The 27,818-nt window shown below is 41.2% G+C and overlaps 2 protein-coding genes across 4 annotated transcripts in view; both read right to left on the bottom strand.

Moving 5' to 3' along the window:
• The window catches only part of LOC112227031 (choline transporter-like protein 5-A), a 59,215-nt gene extending 54,007 nt beyond the window's left edge, over window positions 1-5,208 (bottom strand). The window contains exon 1 of the mRNA XM_042308098.1: window positions 5,049-5,208. Coding sequence (XP_042164032.1) covers window positions 5,049-5,133 — 85 coding nt within the window. The 5' untranslated portion in view covers window positions 5,134-5,208. The remainder of the gene's footprint in view (window positions 1-5,048) is intronic.
• Window positions 5,209-11,261: 6,053 nt separating this feature from the next.
• LOC112227030 (epidermal retinol dehydrogenase 2) lies at window positions 11,262-26,594 on the bottom strand. Of its 3 annotated transcripts, none has more exons than XM_024391809.2 (7): window positions 26,469-26,594; window positions 19,697-20,028; window positions 19,155-19,286; window positions 18,794-18,893; window positions 18,013-18,157; window positions 16,254-16,379; window positions 11,262-12,471 (listed from the first exon to the last, which is right to left on the bottom strand). In XM_024391809.2, the coding sequence occupies exons 2-7, from the start codon at window positions 20,015-20,017 to the stop codon at window positions 12,375-12,377; spliced, it is 921 nt and encodes a 306-aa protein (XP_024247577.1). In that variant the 5' UTR covers window positions 20,018-20,028; window positions 26,469-26,594; the 3' UTR covers window positions 11,262-12,374. The 3 variants fall into 3 exon arrangements, with proteins under 3 accessions (XP_024247577.1, XP_042164008.1, XP_024247576.1); XM_042308074.1 differs by having other exon boundaries at window positions 26,475-26,558; XM_024391808.2 differs by lacking the exon at window positions 11,262-12,471 and adding an exon at window positions 14,609-15,397.
• Window positions 26,595-27,818: the final 1,224 nt, after the last annotated feature.

The raw sequence follows: 27,818 nt of genomic DNA, 5'->3' as shown, positions 1-27,818 counted from the left end.
AATGATGATCAATGGAAACAGGATGCACCTGAGCTCAAAGTCTCATAGCAAAGGATCTGAATAGTTATTTACATAAGGTATGTTTATTTTTAATACATTTGCAAACATTTCTAATAACCTGTTTTTTCGCTTTGTCATTATGGGGCATTGTTTGTAGATTGATCAAATAATTTTTGTTACTCATCAATTTTAGAATAAGGCTGTAACGTAATGCTGGACATGCAATTGCCAGTCAGGATCTCTAGTCTCCACCGAGTGTTGTAAACACCCCATGGTTCCTCTTATCCAACAGTCGGTGGAGAAACAAGTTTGAGTGTTCAGAGACAAAACAAGTTCATCCGACTGGCATGGAAGTGCCTCGAGTCTTCAGAGGTGTAAGGATAATTAGGAGTCTGAAACTAGGGAATTTGGTGCAGTGATACTGCTTTTGTTTCGAGCAAGAAAAGGAATTGTCTCCCACTGTGATAAGTAGCTATTGGCAGTGAGAATCTGTGTGTTTCATGCTTTAGTTTTTATCTGGGGGCTCTGTAAATCCTTTAGGTTTAGGGAGTGAGGATGAAAGGTAAAGATTCTCTATTTTCTTAGAAAAAACAGCTTGACGCTCTTTATTAATCTGATGATAACAATTGTTATCACAACCAATTTCTGTATACCATACATGTCATACTGATCCACCCTCATAGAATCATTACCGTACAGTCAATAACATACCAAAGAAACAGAACTCTGAAGTATTGTCTACTATAATCATGTAGGATCAGTGCCATTCAGCATCATTGGGACATCTCTACCTAACCAGAACCCTTACCTGACCCTAGAAATGATCATTTAAAATGTCAACTTCAATGGGGTAGGGATGTCTCAAGGATCTTTCCAGACTGACAACTCACAAGGTAAAGACAATGTGTAACCACAAGTGAAAACTGTCATTTGACAGCAAGAAAAAAGAGCACCAATAGACAATGCAAACAAACCAACCTACCTATGGTGTACAGTTATATTCACAAGGACAAGCGATTCATGTCCTGTCTTTGTTCCATAAACCATTTTCCATTTGTGTGTGTTGCCAGACTTCTCAGGATGACTTCCACCCATTTGAGTGTAACCAGGTGTAAAATACAGTAGAGATAGATCATCCTTTACTACAGAGACATTTAAAAAATCTATTATTGATGTCACCTCATAAAAAATTCAATCTCAATTCCTAAAACACTGAATAATTCAAGACTTTTATTCTCTAGCCTCACCTAAAATATGTTCATTCACATCTGTGATTTTACCATTTGGTGAGAAGTTTACAAGCATAATGAGGAGATGTTACTGGTGGCAAAAACATAAAAACTGACTCGGGAAGGGAGTGAACAAAACCTGACTGCCACACATGAATAACCAAGAGTAAGGTTGCAAAATTATTTCCAAAAATTCACAGGTTTTCCAGAATAACTATTTCCTTAAGCCGTACACTCTACAGAGCTGAGATTTAAGGAAGAGCGGCCAGAAAAAAAGGCATTGCTTGAAGAAAAAAATAAGCAAACACGTTTGGTGTTTGCCAAAAGGCATGTGGGAGACTCCCCAAACACATGGAAGAAGGTACTCTGGTCAGGTGAGACTAAAATTGCGCTTTTTGGCCATCAAGGAAAATGCCATGTCTGGCACAAACCAAACACCTCATCACCCCGAGAACACCATGAAGCATGGTAGTGACAGTATCACACTGTGGGGATATTTTTCCCATCAGCAGGGACTGGGACACTGGTCAGAATTGAAGGAATGATGGATGGCGCTATATACAGGCAAAATCTTGAGGGAAGCCTGTTTCAGTCTTCCAGAGATTTGAGACTGGGACGGAGGTTCACCTTCCAGCAGGACAATGACCCTAAGCATACTGCTAAAGCAACACTCGAGTGGTTTAAGGGGAAACATTTAAATGTCTTGTAATGGCCTAGTCAAAGCCCAGACCTCAATCAAATTGAGAATCTGTGGTATGACTTAAATATTGTTGTACACCAGTGGAACCCATCCAACTTGAAGGAGCTGGAGCAGTCTTGCCTTGAAGAATGGGCAAAAATCCCAGGGGCTAAATGTGCAACGCTTATAGAGACATACCCCACTATACTTGCAGCTGTAATTGCTGCAAAAGGTCGCTCTACAAAGTATTGACTTTGGAGGGGGTGGGGGGGTGTGTGTGAATAGTTATGCACGCTCAAGCCTTTTGGATTTAATGTTTGAGGTTCTCTAAAAAACACACATCTGGAATGATGCAAAGCCAGAACAAACTGCAGTCAATGGACTAAATCCCTGTGGCTATTCCAGTCATATTACACAGGAATCAAGCAGTTGATATGGTCTGCTAAAGTGTGTATTTGGTTGGTCTGTATTGGTTGGTTTCCAATGTCTTAAGCATTTTATCTCTTGTAATATACAGTGTCCTCTCACTGGAATTGAGCCTTTATTCTCAAACAAATGTTTCCGGTCATTAATTTCCTCACGGATCATCATTATCTTAATTTCAATGTGGGCACACACACGCACACACACACACACACACACACACACAAAGCAAGCTTTAAACTGTGAGAAGACAGAAATGAAAAACAGGAACAGAGACAGGGAAGCAGCAGCATGCAGAGAAAATATGTTCTTCAGAAGAAAGAAATCGTTCAGAGGAGATAGGAGCCTTTGAAAATCATGAGGAACCACACAGCTACCGTATCCAGCAACCATTAGGAGGACTGTCAGCGGTTTCTCCCGCACACACCGTTGCCAGGCAGCTCGAGGGAAGAAATTAACAGATTAAAACCACATCTCTGGTTCAGAACGATGCAGCAGAGACACCACGGGGGAGCTGCTTCATTATTCATAAGCCTTTGTAAACAGGGGAGAGAAACTTCTCCAAGTACAAAGACACACTGGCCTACTCTCTTCCTCGCTACACTGCACCACCTCCAGCCCTACACTGTAGTTACCTAGGAAATGACACCCAAGCCAGTGATGTCTGTTTTTTGGAGTTTGTAGTGTCACCCACCAAATACTGAACCCTGGTCATCAGTGCGAATCGAGACTGTGTTAGCCCATTGAACTAAAGCCTTGACACTGGGATGCTTCAGGTCTCAGGCAAGGTTAGCTTAATCTGCATGGGCAAGAGAGGAAGTGCCAGGCTTTGGCAATTTAACCCGGATGAAATCACTGTCAGCAAACAGCTGGACTTTGACTCAAGGACCACAGAAAGAGTACCAGTGTGTTACACTCCATGTAAATGTGTGAAACTGATCTGAGGCCCGTAACACACCCCAGAATAGAGCTGGGACGATAAACCACAAATGAGCAATACCGACCATTTATCACGGACATTTTACTGATAACGATAAGTAGCCTTTACTAGAGGAATGTTAAGTTAGAAATAAAATAAGTCTGCTAATATGGGTTAACGGGACAATGATAGTCACAACATTGAAAGTAGTAGTAGTAGTTTTAGGGGTAATATTTAAAAAATAACCGGTGCGCATTAATGTTAAACTTATCGTTGAATTAACCGTTATCGTAATAAACCAGCCAATATATAGCGATATAGATTTGTGTCTATATCGCCCAGCTCTACCCCAGAACACATTCACACACCTCACCGCCACACCTGCACTGCTTCAATGCCTCCAACAATGGATTGTTCAAGTGAGAGAAAACCATTTCCCCACTCTGCTAAGGAATGAGGCATTCGGGCCAGTGAACATAATACTGGTTTATACTGGTCTGGTGCACATCCAACTCTTTCACTCAAATGGCAGACTATACACATGCACACCAGAGGCTGGTGGGAGGAGCTATAGGAGGACACCTCATTGTAAATGGCTGGAATGGTATCAAACATACCAAAACCACATAATAGATTCCGTTTCATTCATTCCATTCCAGCCATTACAATAAGGCCATCCTCCTACAGCACCTCCCACCAGTCTCCTCTGATGCACACCTGACAATAGTTGACAGATTATTTTGACTGAGCAGAATGATACTGCATTCCAGAAACAGTGCAGGTTGCTGTAGCCAGCAGGCACTCTAATACCAATCGACTGTGGTCACAGAGAGCCTGGTATTCAGTAGAGCAGAGGGAAATATCCTGTAATTATGAACAACATAGCAACAATAGCCAGTAGACTAGTGTTTCGTGGTGGCTTAATGTCCTTGAAAACCAGAAGTAGACTAGGAATGTTTTTTTGTGGAACGCATCAGAAAATAGAGAAGGTCATTTTAATGTTGACAATAATAGAACATCTTTCTTGCATCATAAAATTATCTGCGCACTTAAATGGGTATAGACTGCCTGTGTGATTTGTGCTCAAGGTTTAGTGCGCAAAGGGCAACAGTAAAATCATTTGGATCGTCTAGTTACTCAAATACAGTCATTGGCCTATAAAAGTAGCCCAAAAAATTATCAATAATATTAAATACAGAGGGTTCCGTTACAGTTCACTGTCAGATGAGGTTGCAGTACAGTTGCCATCCTGCATATATACGGCGCCGAGATTTGCCCTGTGCGCGAGCGGCACACGACGTCTTAGCAACAAAGTTGCATCCCCGGCAATATGCAGGCGAGCGGCTCGTGCCATTGGTTAACCTCCGCGGCTTCGATTCGGACGCCGGACCAAAATAGCAAAGCTAAGTTAATGCGGAGTTCACGCGGGGTTGTTATGTCATAGCTAGCATTCATCATGTCCCATAGACCAACATTTCATAATCCATGTATTTGGATGGCAGGTGGAATGCTCAAGGAGGCTCGAGAACGCGCTAGAATTAGTGGTCAAATTAACACCATAATACCCTGATACAAAAATAGACTTAAAATCCCCTTTCCCTGTTGCTTTGAGAATATTTGAAAACTATTTCCCCTTATGGAATAGAAATATCATGTGCCAGCCGGGTAGGATATCTGAGGGTACAATTTCTCACCTATGCTATTGCTACATACGCTGTTAATATGCCATATTTATTTAATAACAGACCCCATCAATGTGACACACTTTACTTCAATGAGCCTAGGTTAGGCTACTCACCGTAATAAAGGGAAGGGACGTCCGTTTTTCTTGCCATTTCACTGTGGACGGTAGAATTGTCTGGTGTGTAGTGATGCGATGGCATGGATGTTGGGAGTCAATGAACACTCCCGTATTTGGCTCCAAGTTTATAGGAAAGGTCCTCTCACCTGTGTGAAGCTAGCCACAATAAGGATTAGCCACAATTGTGGAATTTGTGGTTCGCCTTCAAAATAAAAGTCCCTCATTGAAAGCGATTCAAACGGATACCATATGCCATATTTGGACAATATAATGAATGCTAAACAAGGTCGGAATGTTATATAATTTCCACAAAATAAAATAATTGGCTCATTCCTCCTAAATGGTGCCTTTTCTGTCACCAGGAAATATCACTACTTAGTGTAAAATAGTGTAAAATCTGGATTCCAAAAGGCTTTCAATATCAGGTAAGGTGTCCTTTTACCTTAAAACCACTAAATATGAATATTGAATGGAATTGTATGCATTTTGAACAAGTATTTTATTTCAGTTGATGTAGGAGTTTTTGCCCTGTCCCCAGCTGTTCTTTGTCAAGTTCCACAAGAAATAGAAGCCATAAAATAAACCATTTAAAATGCATCCTTACCCCGTTTCATGGATCCAAGATCCATAGGTATCAGCCTACTCAGTTACTCCAACAGATTACAATTCTGAAACTTTTATATAAATAACGTTGTAGCTCTTTGTGGGACTGTGAAACCACATAGTAGGTTTACTGGTGATCTTTTGTGTCTCATTTCACAGTGGTTTCAGAGCCCTACAATAAGAGCTCGGACGCTAACATTTGTGAAAATCTCTTCACAGCTGTGTTCTGTTGGTGTCACTGAGTAGGCTGATGCCCCATTTCATGGACCCAAGAGCCATAGGTAAGGCATGCTAAATGAATGTTCAATACGTACAATAGGCTCGAATAACCTGTACCCCTGCATATTTGACTCGGTACCGGTACCCCCTGTATATAGCCTCGTTATTGTTATTTGACAGTGTTATTTTTTTTAAACTTTTGTATTTAGTAAATATTTTCTTAACACTGCATTGTAAGTAAGCATTTCACGGTAAGGTCTACTACACCTGATGTATTCAGCATTTCACGGTAAGGTCTACTACACCTGGTGTATTCAGCATTTCACGGTAAGGTCTACTACACCTGGTGTATTCAGCATTTCACGGTAAGGTCTACTACACCTGTTGTATTCAGCATTTCACGGTAAGGTCTACTACACCTGTTGTATTCAGCATTTCACGGTAAGGTCTACTACTACACCTGTTGTATTCAGCATTTCACGGTAAGGTCTACTACACCTGTTGTATTCAGCATTTCACGGTAAGGTCTACTACACCTGTTGTATTCAGCATTTCACGGTAAGGTCTACTACACCTGTTGTATTCAGCATTTCACGGTAAGGTCTACTACACCTGTTGTATTCAGCATTTCACGGTAAGGTCTACTACACCTGTTGTATTCAGCATTTCACGGTAAGGTCTCCTACACCTGTTGTATTCAGCATTTCACGGTAAGGTCTACTACACCTGTTGTATTCAGCATTTCACGGTAAGGTCTACTACACCTGTTGTATTCAGCATTTTACGGTAAGGTCTACTACACCTGTTGTATTCAGCATTTCACGGTAAGGTCTACTACACCTGTTGTATTCGGCGCAGGTGACAAATACAATTTGATTTGAATACTGAGGTGATTTCCCACAGTTAAAGTTCCCTAATATGAGGTACAACACTAATATGTGTGTAAACTCTTCACAGCTGTGTTCTGTCAGTGTCACCGAGTAGGCTGATGCCCCATTTTATGGACCCAAGATCCATAGGTAAGGAATTACAGTGCATACAATATGCCCCCAATGCAATACTAAAGTATAATACATCCACAGTGCAATTAACAGATTTTTGCTTTTTTGTGTTTTGTTGAATTGATACTCAGTCCTGTGGGCAAAAACAGCTTGTTGTTGAGGTCAAAGGAGAATGGCAAGAATCATGCAAGCAAACAGGCAAGCCACAGACAGACAAATAACGGCGCAGTACAACAGTAGTGTGCAGAACGGCATCTCGGAACGCACAACTCGTTGATCCTTGTCACAGATGGGCTATTGCAGCAGACGACCACACCGGGTTCCACTCCTATCAGCTAAAAAAAAACAAGAAGCGGCTCCAGGGGGCACGCCATCACCAACACTGGACAACTGAGGAGTGGAAAAACTTTGCCTGGAACATGACAGCGAGTTCAGTTTACTAGAGTGGTCTGTGCAGTCCCCAGACCTCCACCCAATAGAGCATCTTTGGATGAGATGAAATGGGTTGTTCGCAGCATGAATGTACCGCCTTCCAATCTGCAGCAACTGCGTGATGCCATCGCATCAGCATGAACCAACATCCCTCCCCCTGCTACTACTTTACCTATTTAGCCCATATCCCAATGCCCCAGGGCAGTGATTGGAGACATTGCCCTGTGTAGGGTGCAGTCTTTTGGATGGGACGTTAAACGAGTTTCCTGACTCTCTGTGGTCACTAAAGATCCCATGGCACTTATTGTAAGAGTAGGGGTGTTAACCCCGGTGTCCTGGCTAAATTCCAATCTGGCCCTCATACCATCACAGTCACCTAATCATCCTCATCTTACAATTGGCTCATTCATCCCCCCTCCTCTCCCTGTAACTATTCCCCAGGTCGTTGCTGTAAATGAGAATGTGTTCCCAGTCAACATAAAATAAGGATTAAATAAAGAATATAAATCTCTGAATCTGGAACATTTCCAACACCTGTAGAATGCCCTGAAGAATTCAGGCTGTTCTGGAGGCAGGTCTGACCCAATACTAGATGGGTGTACCTAACAACATTAAGACATTGTTCAGCATTATCTAGTTGAAATATGTCATTATTCCACTATTTGTATCCATTTGAATCACTTTCAATGGGGGACCTCTATTTTGAAGGCCAACAGCAAATTCCACTATTGTGGCTAATCCTTAATGTGGTTATTTTCACCCAGGTCCTCCTCACCTCTCCCTAAGGATGCATCCACGTACATAGCTCAGAGAGCCAATTTATGCCTTGCACCACTCAAATTTTGTAACAATGCGGAGAGCTCAGTATAGCTCCACATTGGCATAATTGGTTGATGGTAGCTGAGGGCGGGAGGTCCTGTATAAAACACAAACTCACTTCCTTGACAACAGCTCTGCGCTGCTCAGCGAAGGTTAAGAAGTATGAATGCCTTGACCTCAGAGGCCACATCACCATAAAGGCGCTGCATGGTCAATCTGTGTCTGCATTGGCAGTGCAGCATTTGCGACTCTACTTTGTCTCTATACTGACTCTTAGCTTGTTTGATTGCCTTGGAGGGAATAGCTCCATACCGCATCGCGGTGCACCTCCCTGACTTCCCTGCCGAAGTCAGGGAATTCATACTTCTTGCACTTCACTAAGCAGTGCAAAACTGTTGTGAGGGAAGTTGTCAAGGAAGTGACTGTGTTCATACAGGACCTCCCACCCTCACCTAGTCAACCAATCATCAACCAATCATGTCAATATGGAGCTATGCTGAGCCCGCCACATTGTTACAAAATTTGAGAGGTGCACCGCGATGCGGTATGGAGCTATTCCCTCGGCAAGGCAATCAAACAAGCTAAGAGTCAGTAGAGACAAAGTAGAGTCGCAATTCAACGGCTCAGACACGAGAGTTATGTGGGCAGGGTCTACAGTCAATCACAGACTACAAAAGAAAAAACAGCCTCGTCGCAGACCACGATGTCTTGCTCCCAGACAGTCTAAACAACTTCTTTGCTCGCTTTGAGGACAATACAGTGCCACGGCCCGCTACCAAAACCTGCAGGCTCTCCTTCACTGCAGCCAACGTGAGTAAAACATTTCAACGGGTTAACCCGCGCAAGGCTGCAGGCCCAGACGGCATCCCAGCCACGTCCTCAGAGCATGCGCAGACAGCTGGCTGGTGTGTTTACGGACACATTCAATCAATCCTTATCCCAGTCTGCTGTTCCCACACGCTTCAAGAGGGCCACCATTGCTCCTGTTCCCAAGAAAGCTAAGGTAACTGAGCTAAATGACTACCGCCCCGTAGCACTCCCTTCCGTCATCATGAAGTGCTTTGAGAGACTAGTCAAGGACCATATCACCTCCTGCCTACCAGACACACTAGACCCACTCCAATTTGCTTACCGCCCCAATAGGTCCACAGACGACGCAATCACACTGCCCTAACCCATCTGGACAAGAGGAATACCTATGTAAGAATGCTGTTAAATCGACTACAGCTCAGAATTTAACACCATAGTACCCTCCAAACCTGTCATTAAGCTCGAGACCCTGGGTCTCGACCCCGCCCTGTGCAACTGGGTCCTGGACTTCCTGACGGGCCGCCCCAGGTGGTGAGGGTAGGTAACATCTCCACCCCGCTGATCTTCAACACTGGGGCCCCACAAGGGTGCGTTCTCAGCCCTCTCCTGTACTCCCTGTTCACCCACGACTGCGTGGCCATGCACGCCTCCAACTCAATCATCAAGTTTGCAGACACTACAGTGGTAGGCTTAATTACCAACAACGACAAGACGGCCTACAGGGAGGTGGTGAGGGCCCTCGGAGTGTAGTGTCAGTAAAATAACCTCATACTCAATGTCAACAAAACAAAGGAGATGATCGCGGACTTCAGGAAACAGCGGAGGGAGCAGCCCCCTATCCACATCGACGGGACAGTAGTGGAGAGGGTGGAAAGTTCCTCGGCGTACACATCACGGACAAACTGAAATGGTCCACCCACACAGACAGTGTTGTGAAGAAGGCGCAGCAGCGCCTCTTCAACCTCAAGAGCCTGAAGAAATTTGGTTTGTCGCCAAAAACACTCAAACTTTTACAGATGCACAATCGATAGCATCCTGTCGGGCTTCACCCCGCTATCGTCCAGAAGTCCAGGTCATTACAGCTGCATCAAAGCTGGGACCGAGAGACTGAAAAACAGCTACTATCTCAAGGCCATCAGACTGTTAAATAGCCATCACTAACATTGAGTGTCTGCTGCCAACATACTGACTCAACTCTAGCCACTTTAATAATGGAAAAATGTATGTAATAAATGTATCAGTAGCCAATTTAAACAATGGCACTTTATATAATGTTTACATACCTTACATTACTCATCTTATATGTATATACTGTACTCTATACCATCTACTGCATCATGCCTATGCCGCTCAGCCATCACTCATTCATATATTTTTATGTACATATTCTTATTCATTCCTTTACACTTGTGTGAATAAGGTAGTTGTGAAATTGTTAGGTTAGATTACTTGTTAGTTATTACTGCATGGTCAGAACTAGAAGCACAAGCATTTTGCTACACTTGCATTAACATCTGCTAACCATGTGTATGTGAACAATCAAATTTGAGCTAATTTTGGCCTCGGGATCCCTCTGGAGGCTCTGCAATCGCGTCACACCATCCATACGGCGCCGCTGACCACATATGCAGATCAAGCATAAATTGGCTTTAAATGCTGCACGGCCAAAGCAGACGTTGGATTGACCATGCACAGCCTTTCAGTGTGCACTGCTTAGAGCATGTAACATCATCAAGAGAGCCAGGGAAGGGATGTATGGGCATTGCGCACCTTAGACAATAACCTTAATCACTTATGATTTGCATTGTGAAATGTCTGTTCTGGAATACATTATTCTCACATGAATGAATGCATTTAAACTATCAATGGAATACATTTCTGTGCAAGAGAAAACATTTTTGGTACCAGACTAGAATTTTTGTTGCACTGTATTTCAGGCTGCTTGGCTTCTGAGGGTTCCAAGAACGGTCTATCCCCTCTGTATGACACCAGTGACCTCTAGTGAACAAAATGTAGTATTGCAATGTTAAAAATAATCTCACCTACACTACATTTATTTTACCTTTATTTAACTAGGCAAGTCAGTTAAGAACAAATTCTTATTTTCAATTAAGGCCTAGGAACAGTGAGTCTGTCCCTTTAGTCAGGAAAGTCATTGACAGGACTAGAACAGGTTTTAAATTCTCCACAAGATGGGGCTATGATCACACAATCACCAAGTAACCACATTTAGTACCTGGTCAGGGATCATTCGAGAACCACCGGAGATATTTAAAAAAATATATATAAAAAAAAAAAATGTTTAAAAAAAAGCCTGACAGAAGACTTTGATTTCAAACTTTTTACTATTAATAAATGTCCCATATCATTTGGCTTTCAACACAAACACGTTTAAAAATGGATAATGTTCAGATAAACAGTTACACACATGCTAAAAGAGCGATAATTAATATGTAACATGACACATGGTTGAAATAAAATGATTAGCTCATATTGTCAACTCTTCAGTGTCAACAGAAAACATCTTCCTTTAACCAATAAACAGCTCAGTTGCTCAAATGTAAAGGGTAGGTTCAGAGGACAAATACTGTATATGCAAACTGATCATTTTCCAACAAAACAGAACATTATTTATCCTAACCTTCTGATCCAATGCCTAGCACCTCTGTACAGAGCCACTGGATGCATGTGCATTATTACTTCATTGATTATCCTAATGGCAGTAGAGGAAACCGACATCTGGCTACTGTAGCCTTAGAGAACTTCACAAAACTAGTCCAGTACACACAGGTAATTATCCTTTACATGACAGTTTTGAGCTTCTCTACTAGGCCTTTTCTAATGTGTATTGTGCATGTGTGCGCATGAGGTAATCTAAACACTAATGACAACATTGCAGTATACTGTACCTCCATACTACTCTGTGAAGTTGACTTCAATTCAACATCTGTGGTTCTGGTTATCACTGTCGGTGAAACTGGTTCGACCTCAAAACAATGGACCTTTTAAAACAAGTTCACATAAATAAAAAAACCAAGTGCGTCAACAATAATAAAAACCTTCCATTTTTCCTTTAGGCCAAAAAGAGGACGTATTCCACTGAACGGTACAAGAGTGAAATAGCTACCAAATTTAGCAATACTTACGTGTCAGTGTAGTGAGCTAACACCATATATTTATGCTACAGAAACACAATGTTACATCAACTTTTTCTTTTTAAAGGTAATACATTAATTATTTGATTACCAATACAGCCTACACATATAAATTTGTCTGCAGAGTTAAACTAGTAAGTAGGCTTTTCTTCACACACTAAAATGAATTATAAACAAGAATAAAACAAGTGAAAAGAGAAACAAATACAGAAACATGACAGGCACTATTAATCTCCTTTGAGGCACTAATATTACAGAGTATGTTGTCTCTTTTTTTCTCTTCTCTACTCCACCTTCTTGACGCGTCCTTTGAAAGCATCCATAAAGTTGAAAGCTCCCAGATACATCCCCAGCAGAATCCCAAGCTTGGCGGGTATAATACTGGTGATAAAAACAGTCAATTAGGCTACATATTATCAATGATCACTGCAATGCGCAATTTATAGCTTATTAGGAGAACAAACATCGTCTAGAAGAGAAAGTGAGTCCAAATTACTTCATTGGAACTTCATTAGAACCAACTACATTAAGTCATTTATTGTGTTAGCTAGCCTAACTAACAGAATTGATCACTAGCCTAACTGGTAATCACAGTGGGACTAAATTAAACCCCTTAATTAAAGAAGAAAACACTGATGAAAATCCAATAAATTATTCAGGTTATAATTGACGCTGTTTGAATGTCTTCCAGTCCAGTAACAAAACTTATTTCAAAGGGCATAATAACCTCATAATTGCACTACTTATGTTAAGAGAAGCCATTTCATGCTTTAATCATTTTGTCTAATTGGTGGGGAGTGATTACGTCTACCATATTCGTCATGGCTGTATTGTGTTGTATTCGACATGAAGCCAACGACTCACTCTTTCATTCAGACTCATTCTCAAAGGCCTCAAGGAACTAAAGTAGCCATGGAAATCATTCCAAATCAAAACTTCCCCACCAGACATACTCAGCCTGTTCAAACTTCTAAAAGCCCTCTTTCTCAAGGACATTTCCATAACACAAAAAGCCTTGTGTGGATTTAAAATGTTGAGATTGAGGTTGCAGATCATTTGTCAACTGCCGTCCTAATCAGGTGTAGGTCTGAATAAATATGTTGTATCCAACTAAATGTAGTCTTGCAGTCCACTCAACCAGGTGCCTCTATTACAGCAACTGCTCATTGGCATCCGTACTTGACATAAATGCATAAGTAAGTGTTCAGCAACAGCCCAAAGGCTGGCTGATGGCGATCAAGTCATTTCCATCTTACCGTCCAAACGCATTATATGAAGCCGGTAATAGACTTGTATTCTCCTGGACTGGTTCGTAGCTAAAACATTATCCAGTCAGGCTGCAAAGGCATCGATTTCCTCCTTAACTAAATTTAATGGCAGGAAGGCCAGAATATATGCATACTTTATGAAAACACCCTTTTCCACCACCAAGCTAGTGGCTAATGCCTAGGAATGCTAGTCTCGGGTGTTACGTATCGCGTTCAGCCAATCAGGTTGCGGCAGTGTGGTTTACCCCTGACTGAACTCAGGGTGCAACAGGAAGTAGCATTAGCCACTAGCCTGGTGGTGGAAAATGGTGTTTCAAAGAACGTACTCATATCGGTTTATTTCCTCCTTCTCGCAATTAAAATGTAGGAAATCGACACCTATGCAGCCATAATAGAAAATGTTTTAGGTATGGACCGGGTGTATTGCCAGCTGCATACAATGCGTTTGGACCGTAAGATGGAACCATCAATTCCAGATCAATAGCGCCATCTGCCGGCCTTTGGATAGCTTGGTAAGCATTTACCGGTACCTGCCAGCCGTACGGAGACACAAAGGCAGCCTAATTCTGATCTGTTTTCCCCACTAATTGGTCATGATACAAAGGCAGCCTAATTCTGATCTGTTTTCCCCACTAATTGGTCATGATACAAAGGCAGCCTAATTCTGATCTGTTTTCCCCACTAATTGGTCATGATACAAAGGCAGCCTAATTCTGATCTGTTTTCCCCACTAATTGGTCAACACCTCAGAACTTTTCACATAAGATATTCTTCAGAGCTGATCGGATTGGGCAATAAGACCAATTAGTTAAAAAAAAGATCAACATTCAGCTTACTGTTGAAATACAGCCAAAGACAAGGTGTTGTGATGTCACATTGGCAGAGTGGGGACATTGATGACCTTTTGATAGCCTTCAAAATAAATTGAAAAGGAGATTTTTGTTATATGATCGATGCAATATGCTCTGGGGTGTACCCAAGTGGCCCTGCCATTACAACAGAAACTGTCTCCCCATTTCTAGGGGCATGTTCAGGAGGGTACAACATTACCAAAAGTTCTGATAGAAATGCATGGTGTAGATAAGAAAATATATATATGATTGTCGTACAATGAGAATCATACCAGCTGTGTATCAGGTTGTTTCCCCCTCATTAAATACACCCCTGTAACGACTGTATTAGCACTGACTAGGTTTGCACTGGGTATGAGTGAAGGTTTGCTGAATGATTGTAGAGCCTTGACTAACAGATGACTTCATCTCGTCTTACAAAAACACATTTTTTATTATAATTCTTGAAGTAGTCACATCCCAATGGGATTTACAATTATGGCCATATAAAAAGTTGAAGATACACCCAACCACAAAAGTGCATTTCTACATACTGTAACAGGTATTTAATTGATGCACAATGCCTCTTTAACAATGGCATTAGGCCCAAGTGAAACATTCAAACAGCTTTGACAGATTTTCATAATTCAGTAGTCAAAAACAAACTCCCTCACTCTCACTAGTTCCCTAAAATATGTATCTGTATACAAATTCATCAATGCACATGAACAATCCTTCTACAGGGCAGGGCTTTGAGTTAGGTCTGTTTCACAAATAAAGTGACAGAATGTACCTTCAGTACTAGTGATAATGCAGTAACACTATGCAGATTCAATTTTCACCAGAGGTATCAGGGAATTCAATGCTGACAATTTACCTCAAGCTGTTGGATAATGTAAATGTTATGCTAACAGATCACCTCAGAGCCCTCTTAACAGTGTGAAATGTAGACATAACCGTTAAATCTACATGCTATCGGTAGCCAGTGACGCTGATGCACGAATGGCTTCGTATGTTACAGAAAACACAATTCACACCCTGAGGGTGAGTGAGTTTGTTGACCATAGGCATGGGTTAAACGAGGGTCAGAGTGCAAGGGGCTCAAGTGAAGATCACTGCAGCTTAAGGCTTGTTGTCTCACAGTGCTCTGGGTTCTCGAAGGCACCCAGGTACTTCCCCAGGAGAGCTGCCTGCTTCCACCTCAAGGAGCTATAAGGACACGGTGAAGGGAGGTCAGCAACTTTACAAAACACTCACTTCACTCTTTGTGCATTAACCATCTAAGATGAATAACCAACAATAGTGGATCTGAAGTGACATTTTCAACCAGAACCTGTGATCATTAATATGTGCCCCCAAATAACCACATTGTGAAAATAACGTGCAACAAGTGTCTTTGAACTGTATCAGAACTGACAGCCTACCTGATGTAGTGGAGTAACAAGCTTCATAAAGGCTCAGTTTAGCCTGGCAATGCATTCGTCCATAGACAAAATACTAAAGCTGTTGCTTGGCAACCCAGCTCAAATGCTTGGGTCCACATACACCAACAGTATAAAAATGCTTCGACTTAAAGCTTGGGGTGGTTTGGTTTCTCTACAAGTGCTAGTCACAAACCAGATGTTTGGCTGTCCATCCTTCCTCGTCAATTACTACAGTATTTACTACAGTAAATAATTCAACATCCTGTCCGAGACTTGAAGACTCACTAACAAGCTAGTTTGGGTCAGGAACAGTAAAAACAAAAAGTAACATCTAGGGAAGATGTGGACTATGCTAATTGAAAGATTTGAACGTAAACAACTTGTGTCAGGGAGGGAGGCTAGAAAACTAGACAGAGGGCACCCTACCTGGGCATAGAATAGTGAAGGAAACCGTTTGTGACCAGGGGTATGACATTACTGTGCATTTTGAGCATGTAACCATTTCTGAGTATTGGAATGGAGTGACTGACAGTGTCATTGTGCGTGTTTGTGCAGCAGATCTGAGGCAGTGCGACAAATAGCTAAACCCAGCATGCTATCCCATCATGAAGTGTAGAGTGGAAGAACATAAAGGGACTCACTTCTTCAGGCCTATGATAAAATACATGGTCCTTGGGAGCAGAAGGTAGACCTGGTCAGTTAAAATGGCTTCAATGATCTTGTTTGCTACGTAGTCTGGATCCAGGATCGGCAACAAGAGAGGCCACCTGTGGGGGAAACAATTTATTTTACCTACTAGCACAACTGTAGCCAGTCCATAGTATGTAATGTTTCTTCTTGTGTACAGTACACACTTCTGTTTGTTGTTGATAGTGATAAATTATACGTGTGGGTATAATCCTGGATGCCGATTGGTTAAAACTGCATTCTAGTCGGTATCCATTCCACAAGTTACCACTGGTTAAATCTATGACGTTCAAATGCCTATTTACTCTGTTCCATCTCAGTTCACAATCCACTGTCTCATCAGCCCAGCCAGGCAATTTATAAACTTCATCTCTACTATAAAAAGCATCTATACATGATCTCCCATTTATTTTATACTAGCATTGATTTTTGAACGGAGATTTGTATAAACCTTGTTGTCAGTCAACGACATTGTTTCAATATTGAAATTTGATCTTCTGGTGTCCCTTAATAATGAACATGTCGGGAGGAGACAGACATGCATCTTTTCTCAGCCAGTGTAAATCATGAATCAGCTGGCATAACTTATGGATATATACAAAGAAACAGCTAAAACAAAATGCAGCGAGTTTGCGGTCTTTCCAGCTTCAATTTAAAGTGATTGTGTTAGCTGTGTTGTTGGCTAGCTCCTCTGAACAAGTGTCCCAACGAGAGAGCAGATTTCCTATGCCAGGTGAAATTGTGCATCGTTAGCTCATTGTTATGGATGTATCCAAATAAATGTCACTAGAAAACAGATTAAACAAACGCAAATGCAGCTACTTCGCTGTTATTCTGGCTGCACTGTTTGACGTTACTGTAAGTTAGCCGTAATTGGGTAGCTAGCGAGCAAGCAAGGGATTAAAACGTTGCCAGACCGTTCTAAATGTTCCACTGCCATACTAACGACTGGGTCGCGTCTCCGGCAACCAAACTGATAGAACGAACGACCAGCCGGCTTGGGTAGGAACGCTAGATTTGTGTCAGGACTATATCTTGTGGGAGGATGAAATAGTATGAATAAATTAATCAAAATTACATGAATGAAAATATGTCAATCATTATTTGAATATGTTGGTAAATCATAGTATAAAAGTGATAATGCCTTTGAAGCCAGTGTTTGGAGGATATATTGGAACGATTTGCCTAACACCCCTGCCAATATATCCTCCAAACTCCGGCTTCTCTGGCATTATCACTTAATTGTACCATAGGGCTAGCAATTTTGACTAGCAACGTTGAGTATCAGTCCACATACTTGACCTATGTGCGTGACCTTTTATACATAGTGTTGTGACAATAGGCATTAGTAACTCACAAGCACACAGCTCAGAGAGGAAGTCTCCCAGAACTTTTGTAAGTCCTGCCTCAACGCAACCTATTTTGCCCTGTCAATGCTGAGACAAGGTCAATCAAAAAAAAAAAATCATATCAAAAGTCTCTCGTAGGGAGTTTCAAAGGAACAGAACTGGCCCTGGCAATTTAAAGAGATTGCATATTAAAGTAGTTTTCTACATGGATGCAAACCCTTTTAGCAGGATTCAATCTCAAACTTTTAATGAGAAACTTTAAAAAAAATATGCAAAGAGGATAACCCTTTATAAAAGCATTAAAAATAATTGGACAACTTCATCAAATTAAATCCCGTATAACACCTTATGGCAAATAACTTACTTAGTATTGCAGCCATCGAACATGCCAGTATTGATGAAGAATGGACACACTATGGTAGTCTTGACTCCATCCTTCCCAGTAGCCAGCAGCTCCAGAGCCACAGACTCAGCAAAGCCAATAGCAGCAAACTTACTGGCACAGTAATCTATCAGGAGAGGGAAACATGTATTTGCAAACAGTTTTAGAGCAGGTTAAACAAAGGTCTCTACAGCAAGATAATGTTTGTCTATACTAAATTGTGAAATTGCATTGGCAATGTCAACGTCAATTAAGTGTTGAAATAGACTGTCCTTGAACCATTTTTTCAGTCCATCTACCTCAGTCTGTTTTTGGAACTTTCAACTACAGTACAGTAGTACAATAAGTTACACATTAAACCTCTACCCCATTCGAGGTCGACTGATAACATGTATCGATCAGCTCCATGATAGGAATCTGATTGCATAATGTACTGGCCAGAGTTAACAGCATAGACAAAGGTAATGTTCTGCACAATGGCTACAGGGTGTGTAGCACTGTTGGGAAAAGGACCTGTAACTAAGCATTTCACTGTTAGTCTACACCCGTTCTTTACGAAGCATGTGACAAATGTCCTTAGATTTTCTGTGCAGGCTTTTGTTCTTGCATTGCACCAACACCTGATTAAGCCAGTCATCAAACATTGATTAGCCATCATCAGGTGTCTTGGTGCTGGACCGGAACAAAAGCCTGCACATCCCGTCACTCTTCAGGTCCAGTATTGAGGAACATTGGAGTAAGTCATGCATAGTAGGTGATTTACCTGCTAGCCCATTGACACCAATCAGACCAGCTGAACTGGCAATGCTGACCAGATGACCGTGGTTGTTGGCAGTCATCGCTGGGAGAAAGGCTTTATATGTCTAGAGAGAAATTAGCAGGAGAACTTGAAATATGAATCAGTACACAGATCTGTGTTCATTTGATGGGTGAGGGTGGAATTGACACTACAAGGGACATAGGCCTACAATGAGGTTAGAGCCATCAAATTTTTAGAAACATATTGGCGGATTTAGGATAATGCTTTCACATTTAAAATGCCTGCACTGACAGATAGACAGCAAGTGAGCGAAACCAGACAAGACAGTGTGCGCAGATGTGCACTAGTCATCTCATTTGCTCACCCAAAAGTGTGCCATGGTGTTAACTTCGAAGGTTTTCTCAATGAGGGAGTCTGGTGCATCCATGAACTTCCTGCCCGTGACGATGCCTGCGTTGTTTATGAGAATGCTTACATCCCCCACCTCTCTCTTGACCTAAACATAGACATGTGTTAACTTACCACATTACTTCAAAAACACACCACATCTTTTTGTTTCCTACATCCTGGCGACTCACTTATGGAAAGGATTATATAACATTGTTGCTGTGTAATTATGGACATGGGTAACAGGTTGAACCTGGGGGGGGTATTTTAAGAGGGACTGAACTGGTCGATTTCTCATCTGTTTTTCTGTTGCTCAGATTTCAGTCTTGGGGTTCAATGTGGGTGTGTACCCTGGCAGTTTGGGGCAGTTTTCAACCCTCCGGAATCTATTTAATATCACTGCCATCCAATCACAGGAGACTATAAGGCTTCCTGAGAATTACCCAACAAAGCAGCAACACTAATTCTGCAAAGTATAGTCTTGATGGAAGACTAGTTGATAAGAATCAGGTGGATCACCTTGTCAGCCACTCTGTAGACTTCGGACTTGTCACTGCAGTCACACAAGTAGTAGTGGACCTTAGTCGCCCCTTTCTCCTGCACTAGCCTTGAAGTCTCCTCCATGCCCTCCTGGTTGATGTCCCACAAGACCAGAGAAACGCCCAGGGGGGCAAACTTCTCAGCCAGGAGCCGGCCAATGCCGCTGCCCGCCCCAGTGATGAGGACGATTTCACCGGTGACATTTTTGTTCTTGGGTGGGATGAACAGTCGGACAACCGCCTCCATGTTGTAATAGATCGACATTACGATCACTTGAAGGGTTTCCATGAGGAAATTCATTCTTCTGATCCCTGGAAAGAGAGTTGTCACAATTAAAAAGTTGCCAACTTCTGTTTGATTTGATTGCTTTATTTGTTTGTCTATTGAATAGATTGCAGATGAGTGTTTTATAGCCCAAACTTTGCAGTTTAGTGTTTTGCTTTTGTAGTTGGTCAAATACATTTCTGTAGCCTATAGGATCAGCATTGTTTGATCTGAAAAGGATAACATATTGCATGAAATGCAACTAGGCTATTCATGAAATCACAACAAACTCAAAAACACACAAGTTTGATTGTGATGTAAACAAAATGCATGTGCACTAAATTAGGGCTGGGCAATATGGACAAAATATCATCACGGTATTGAAAAAAATTGGATGGTATGATGGTACTTAATGTTTTTGAATAATAAAAAGTTCTACATTTGCTTTATGAGTAACGCACGACCCTAGGGTGCTAAGGATTACAAAAATCAGTCTTCTCCATTCTGATTGTTTTATATGGTTTAATTCAACCCAAAATCATTTATACATTTTCTGCACTCATTTGAGATCATTTCCACAATGCCACGTAGGGCTGCACAATATTGTCAAACCATCTAGGCCTCATTTCGAACCAAATGTTGCAATTGCAATTTGACTTGCGATTTAGAGCAAAACACTTGGAGGATAGAATGATAATTTAAATTTTATAGTTGGAATATAATAGTGGGCACTTTGAATACAGTGTTTGACATGACAATGAATGAAAATGTCACGGGGAGGAGTTATTGTGACAGGGTGGACACCAAAGTGTTGACCAGTGTTTCCTAGGGGACCCTATAATCTTTGGCTACATTGAATGTTCTCTCTTAACTACATGAAGTAGCTAACATTCTTACATTGCACATTCCTCTGATTTAGAAGTCACAGCTGCACACACATGCTGATCTAGGTCTACACCAACACTGGTATTATCAGGCTGTATAGCCAATTTGCTCTGATTCAGTACATTTATTAGCTAGCGATTAGCATTAGCGGCTTTACAATATTTAGGCTGAACTTGCGAAGAAAAGACAAACAACAAATGTGCTCCTTGAGTGACAGAGTCTATGTGGAAAGCGGCATTGACAGAGAGCCGGCTGAAGTAGCGCAGTCATTTATTTTTATTTTTTTTTCCCAATGGACATTACACATGCCGTATCACATTAAACATTCAAATAACGTTATAAAAAGTAAACCCAAACCGGTCCGTGCATCAATACCGGTATATTATAAAATACGGTATACCGCCCAGCCCTACATGACAGCCCAGAGAGAATACAAAGTAGCAAAATATAAAATGTCAGCGTTTCAAAATGTACCCACATTTTACCCATTTCCATCAAATTGCCGGCGGATTTTAATGCGAATATTCTAAAATCCTCATTAAAAATGTGCGTGATGACGTAGTGCAAATAAAAATTACTTTCGTGGTTAAAATGACCATGTACCGAAAAAGTCACATTTTCAACTCGAATGGTTGTTTGTAAGAATGTTGTTTTATATAGTGGATGTGCCGACTGGTCTTGGCATGTGTGCTCTAGCAAATAGTTCACAGTCATGGCCAAAAGTTGAGAATAATATTACTGAAGGCAGCCCATTCTTGCATAGTCAATGCTTGGAGTTTATCAGAATTTGTGGGTTTTTGTTTGTCCACCCGCCTCTTTGAGGATTGACCACAAGTTCTCAATGGGCTTAAGGTCTGGGGAGTTTCCGCCATGGACTCAAAATATCAATGTTTTGTTCCCCGAGCCACTAAGTTAACACTTTTGCCTTATGGCAAGGTGCTCCATCATGCTGGAAAAGGCATTGTTCATCACCAACTGGTGATTGTCAAGCAAATAACTGTAGATCTCACAGTAATTGGCATTACACATTTAGCATCTCCTGGCTTCCCAAAAACCACTGATGCAGACCTTTAGAACATCTATATTTACAAAAAAGTAATAAATCCATGTCATATAGCCTACGCCTTCACAATAAATCCATGTCATATAGCCTACGCCTTCACAATAAATCCATTATTTAGTTTAGACAGGTCTAAAGAAGCATGATATGAAGAAAATGTAGTCTATTTCAGAACAGAATACTCAGAGTTAGGTCCTGATCTGGCTATGCCAATTGGCTGTGGGCTACACTACTTCATTTAGCCGACAAGATTTGCTTAGAATTCCGTGGCATTATGATAGGTGAGAATTGTCTGTTAATTGAATGATTAGAATATTCCGCCCTGAAACATAATTGATTATAATTGATGTATAAAATCAATCAATAAATGTGTAGTCCTAGTCAGAATTAGGGTAAAACAATTTGTCTTTATGGTATTTTAAACAGACTGAGCTTGGTGCCGACCTGACTAGAGATTTGGGAGAGAACGGGGAGTACGTCTCAAGGACAAGGTCACTATCTATAGCGTGAGGTCTGCACAACGCATCACCGGGGGCAAACTACCTAGCCTCCAGGACACCTACACCACCCGATGTCACAGGAAGGACATAAAGATCATCAAGGACAACCACCCGAGCCACTGCCTGTTCACCCGGCTATCATCCAGAAGGCGAGGTCAGTACAGGTGCATCAAAGCAGGGACCGAGAGACTGAAAAACAGCTTCTCTCTCAAGGCCATCAGACTGTTAAACAGCCACCACTAACATTGAGTGGCTGCTGCCAACACACTGACACTGACTCAACTCCAGCCACGTTAATAATGGAAATTGATGTAAATATATCAATAGCCACTTAATGTTTACATACCCTACATTACTCATCTCATATGTATATACTGTACTCGAATACCATCTACTGCATCTTGCCTATGCCGTTCTGTACCATCACTCATTCATATCTTTATGTACATATTCTTTATCCCTTTACACTTGTGTGTATAAGGTAGTAGTTTTGGAATTGTTAGCTTAGATTACTCGTTGGTTATTACTGCATTGCCGGAACTAGAAGCACAGGCATTTCGCTACACTCGCATTAACATCTGCTAACCATGTGTATGTGACAAATAAATTAGATTTGACTATCTGTCAGCTGGATAGTGAGACTGACAGTGTGCGCGTAGCAGTACATGTGTTTGTGCATATGTTTGTGTGGGCGTGAGAAGTCAGTATAAAATGAATTGTTTTATATTCTTGACTTTAGAACATTGCCGTGAATAAACCTTTGACTATTTTAGCTGGGCCTCAGTCTGTTTCATTCGACCAGGATCTTACAAATTCTGGTTTGCAGACAGAGTAATATAATTAAATTGGGTAATGTACCTGGAGAACATAATTCTCCTATCACATTATTTTATAATTATGAAGAATACAATTGAACAAAGCTGAATAAAATAAAGGATATTTTCTCCAAACGATTTGAGGGAGTGCGCACATGCGGCTATTCTGTGTTGAGCAATTAACAAATAAATATTCCACACTTCATAAGTATCTAATTCACAATTTGATAATGTCTAGAATTTCATGGCGGCATTCTCTGTGTGGCCATAATGCACCCTAAAAAAAAAAATCCATTCCTATGGTGGCCAGTGGCCGTTGTACCCTTGGTGCAGAATGCTGCGCGCTCCGAAGCACCTCTCACTAACATGGCTCTCCATCAAGTGATCGGGTCTTTCTCACAGGCTACAAGTGAAGACAGACATCTGGGAAACAACTGCGCGCGTCCTTATGCAATTTTTTTATTTAACCAGGTAGGCTAGTTGAGAACAAGTTCTCATTTACAACTGCGACCTGGCCAAGATAAAGCAAAGCAGTTCGACACATACAACACAGAGTTACACATGGAATAAACAAACATAGTCAATAATACAGTAGGGGAAAAAATATATATATATATATACACACAGTGTCTGCAAATGAGGTAAGGGAGGTAAGGCAATGAAATAGGCCATAGTGGCGAGGCAATTACCATATAGCAATTAAACACTGGAGTGATGGATGTGCAGAAGATGAATGTGCAAGTTGAGATACTGTATTTATTTATTTTGCACCCCAGTATGGGAATGGTGTAGTTGGATGGGCTATCTGTGAGCTGCTCTGACAGCTGGTGCTTGAAGTTAATGAGATAGATATGAGTCTCCAGCTTCAGTGATTTTTGCAGTTCGTTCCAGTCATTGGCAGCAGAGAACTGGAAGGAAAGGCAGCCAAAGGACGAATTGGCTTTGGGGGTGACCAGTGAGATATACCTGCTGGTGTGTGTGCTGCTATGGTGACCAGTGAACTGACATAAGGCGAGGATTTACCTAGCAAAGACTTGTAGATGACCTGGAGCCTGTGGGTTTGGCAACGTATGAAGCGAGGGCCAGCCAACGGGAGCATACAGGTCGCAGTGGTGGGTAGTATATGGGGCTTTGATGACAAAACAGATGGCACTGTGATAGACTGCATCCAATTTGTTGAGTAGAGTGTTGGAGGCTATTTTGTAAACGGCATCGCCGAAGTCGAGGATCAGTAGGATAGTCAGTTTTACGAGGGTGTTTGGCAGCACGAGTGAAGGATGCTTTGAGGTGCATATTGAAGATATTGGAAAAACTGTCCACATTTACTTTGCCAGCCAACAAGATAAGTAGGCCTAACGAACAGTAAAAGCACTAGCCTATGTCAATCTACTATCCCCCATAGTACAAAAGTCAACCTATTCTATGCGAGAAATAAATATTCCAAACAGTCTGGGACAGTTGTATTAATTTGGGATCTATTGCATCCCACATCCACTAGCATAAAAAAGTTGTATTTATAAGTTTGTAGTCTTAACATCTGGCACAATTGCCAGAAAAAAAAGCATAACATCATTTTGAAGTTCTTCCAAGTGTTTCTTGCACAGAGATTTCAAGATCCTCGTTTCAACACTCAAACGCTATTGTCGGATTTGTCTATAGTTAATCGACATCCATTGATGGAATATTATCTGGAGAGTTTAATAAGGGCAATTAATATTTTAACTTGCGACATTCTTCAACTCACAATTATTTTGATTGAAAACCGAATTTGCTGGTTTTTAGGAGTCGTCACTCTTGAATTTTTAACTAGACCTGGCAACCCTGATCTTTGTTAACGGGTGAGAAAGGCAAGGGACAGCAGCAAAGTCCTGTATGGCAAAACTTCGAGAAGTTAAATGAGAAGGAAATACAAACTTTGCGAGGTGGAATTGAAATACAGTAATGCTACTACAGGTGCAATGCTTAACCATCTGAAATTGACGCACCGTGAGACCCAAACTGTTGCAGCAGCATTGTGAAATCACGTGGAATGTTTGTTTTTTATACACGTTACCGAATTTCATCTTGTTAGTCACCCTAACTCAGATATCACATTCAAAACTGCAAAATGTTTCTCCACCCAAAGGCAAAATTGGTAGAGTAGCAGGAAATGTGTTATGAAATTGCTAAATATTTTAACAGCCCCATGTCAAAAATTGCAAAGGGCTGGCACTGACTTCATAATTTTTGTCAAAACAGCAGCCAAGACTCAATCATCATGTCACCAGAATAAGAACCTCGATATTTATTGGAAAGGAGCAAAGATCATTACCGTGCATAAGTTCATAACTTATTTCATCTGTAGCCCAATAAACTGCATGCTTTCGAGTCGTAGTGAGAGAACCACACACCTGTATCGTGTGACTTTCGATAGGATGGTTTAATATATCAAAGATGGTCTATTATATTGGTAAGATAGTCAAGTAACCGCTCTAAAAATGGAAATACATGTTCTCAAAGAAGGAAAGCAGGCGAGAACAGGTGGGACATTCTAGACAATGAGAGGGCTGATACGCGTATGAACAGGCCATTTAGATTGATGGCGCATCTTTGTAGCCCTCAGTGGCAATGTCCATACTAATGAGTCCATCGCTCTACAACAGGCACAACTGATTAAAAGTTGTATTTCCACAGTTACCGAAATGCCACGTGCGTCCACTTATAGCAGGGAATACCAACCTAACCATTGCGAAACTTCTATTCGATAAAATAAGCCTCACGTAGCGAATGATCAATTACTTTTTTTAACCACATGCAACACTCGGACCTCCATACAAACATACCCCACTCCGTGGACATATTTTAGTTTGAGTAAAACCTCTCGCTTCGCCTCTTCCACTCTGAACATCAAAATCTGTGCATAAAGGCGTTTCCGCCGTAATTTCTCGCATAATACATTTAGCGTATTTTGTCGACATTTGTCAAGTTTACCGACAAATTCAATGTTTCCATCAGGCCAACCGTGGCACTCAGACACGTCCTTGACTCACATTAAAAATGCTGGATGTAAACCTGATTTCTAAATCAGCTTCAACCTTACATATTTTGTAACAACTATCGCTTCATTTCAACACTGTGAATGTGGGTATGTTAACGACCTATGCACTCGCGAATCAAAGCAACAAAAAAAGATGAACAGAAACAGGATTTTGTCTCCTTATGTTGAGATATGTCTTCAGTGACGTTACCTGCACCTTCAGCGTGGTTTATTCGTTGCTTTCCCGTCGTCAAATGCCTGAACAGTGCAGCCTACTTTCCTTATACTGAGCTGGAGCCTGGTTATGTAACGTCACATGACCCCCAATCAAAGCCACTGATCAAAGCCAGAAGGAGAAGAGAAGCCCAACGGGGGGAAATCTGTCTCCCTCCAGCAGGTGGCGTTTCATCGTTGTTTTGCCCACCAAGCAAGGATTATGGAGGTCAATGAAAGTGTTGAATATTATTTTTTATTTTTTTACCTTTATTTAACTAGGCAAGTCAGTTAAGAACAAATTCGTATTTACAATGACGGCCTACCAACAGGCAAAAGACCTCCTGCGGGGACAGGGGCTGGGATTAAAACACATGACAACACAGCATGGCAGCAACACAACATGACAACAACATGGCAGCATCACAACATGGTTGCAGCACAAACATTATTGGGCACAGACAACAGCACAAAGGGCAAGACGGTAGAAACAACAATACATCACGTGAAGCAGCCACAACTGTCAGTAAGTGTCTATGATTGGGTCTTTGAATGAAGAGATGGAGATAAAATTTATAGTCTGAGTGTTTTTTTGCAGCTCATTCCAGTCGCTAGCTGCAGAGAACTGAAAAGGGAAGCGACCCAGGGATTTTGTCAACGAATAAATAATGGATTATTTGCTACGTGAGGTTCATTTGATTGAATAGAAGTTTCGTAATGCTTAAGTTGTTACAAGTGCACTGATATAAGTAGGGTACGTGACATCACGGCAACTTTAAGAAGAAAAAAACAATTTATATCGGATGAGGCTAGTAGCGTCGTGTCTCTCCATTGAATACAGGCGGCTGACGTCAACAGCCCTCATCGAATATTCAAAAATGATTGGGAGCTAGACAGCTTGTTGCTTTGTGGACAACGACTCCCATTGTTAGGGCACAGAGACTTGCATCTTGTCAGTATATCCATGTTCTTTGTCAAAACTCGAGCTCTGGAACTACACAAGGAATTGTGGGATTTATTGTTGTTTGTTATTCACAAGTGCCTGCAGACTATATTTTACAACATTATAGTTTCTCTTGTAGAATGTCAAAACAAAAATTTCCACACAAAAAATGACCGACTACATAATCACATGGTACATAACAATAAAAATGTTCTGAAGCATAGACCTAATTTGAGATTAATGAGGGTTGACAAGACATTTAATTAATAAGAATTGATTAATTAATTAAATTCATATAATATTTTTTAGATATAATATTGTATTTTCCCTATATTCTTTAAAAAAAATGTACATTCCAAATACAAACTTATACATGCAAACAACAACTTACATGCACACACAAAC

This window comes from Oncorhynchus tshawytscha, linkage group LG28 (genome assembly GCF_018296145.1).
Source record: "Oncorhynchus tshawytscha isolate Ot180627B linkage group LG28, Otsh_v2.0, whole genome shotgun sequence".
NCBI classification, from domain to species: domain Eukaryota; kingdom Metazoa; phylum Chordata; class Actinopteri; order Salmoniformes; family Salmonidae; genus Oncorhynchus; species Oncorhynchus tshawytscha.
This window is presented reverse-complemented; position numbering and strand designations above follow the sequence as displayed.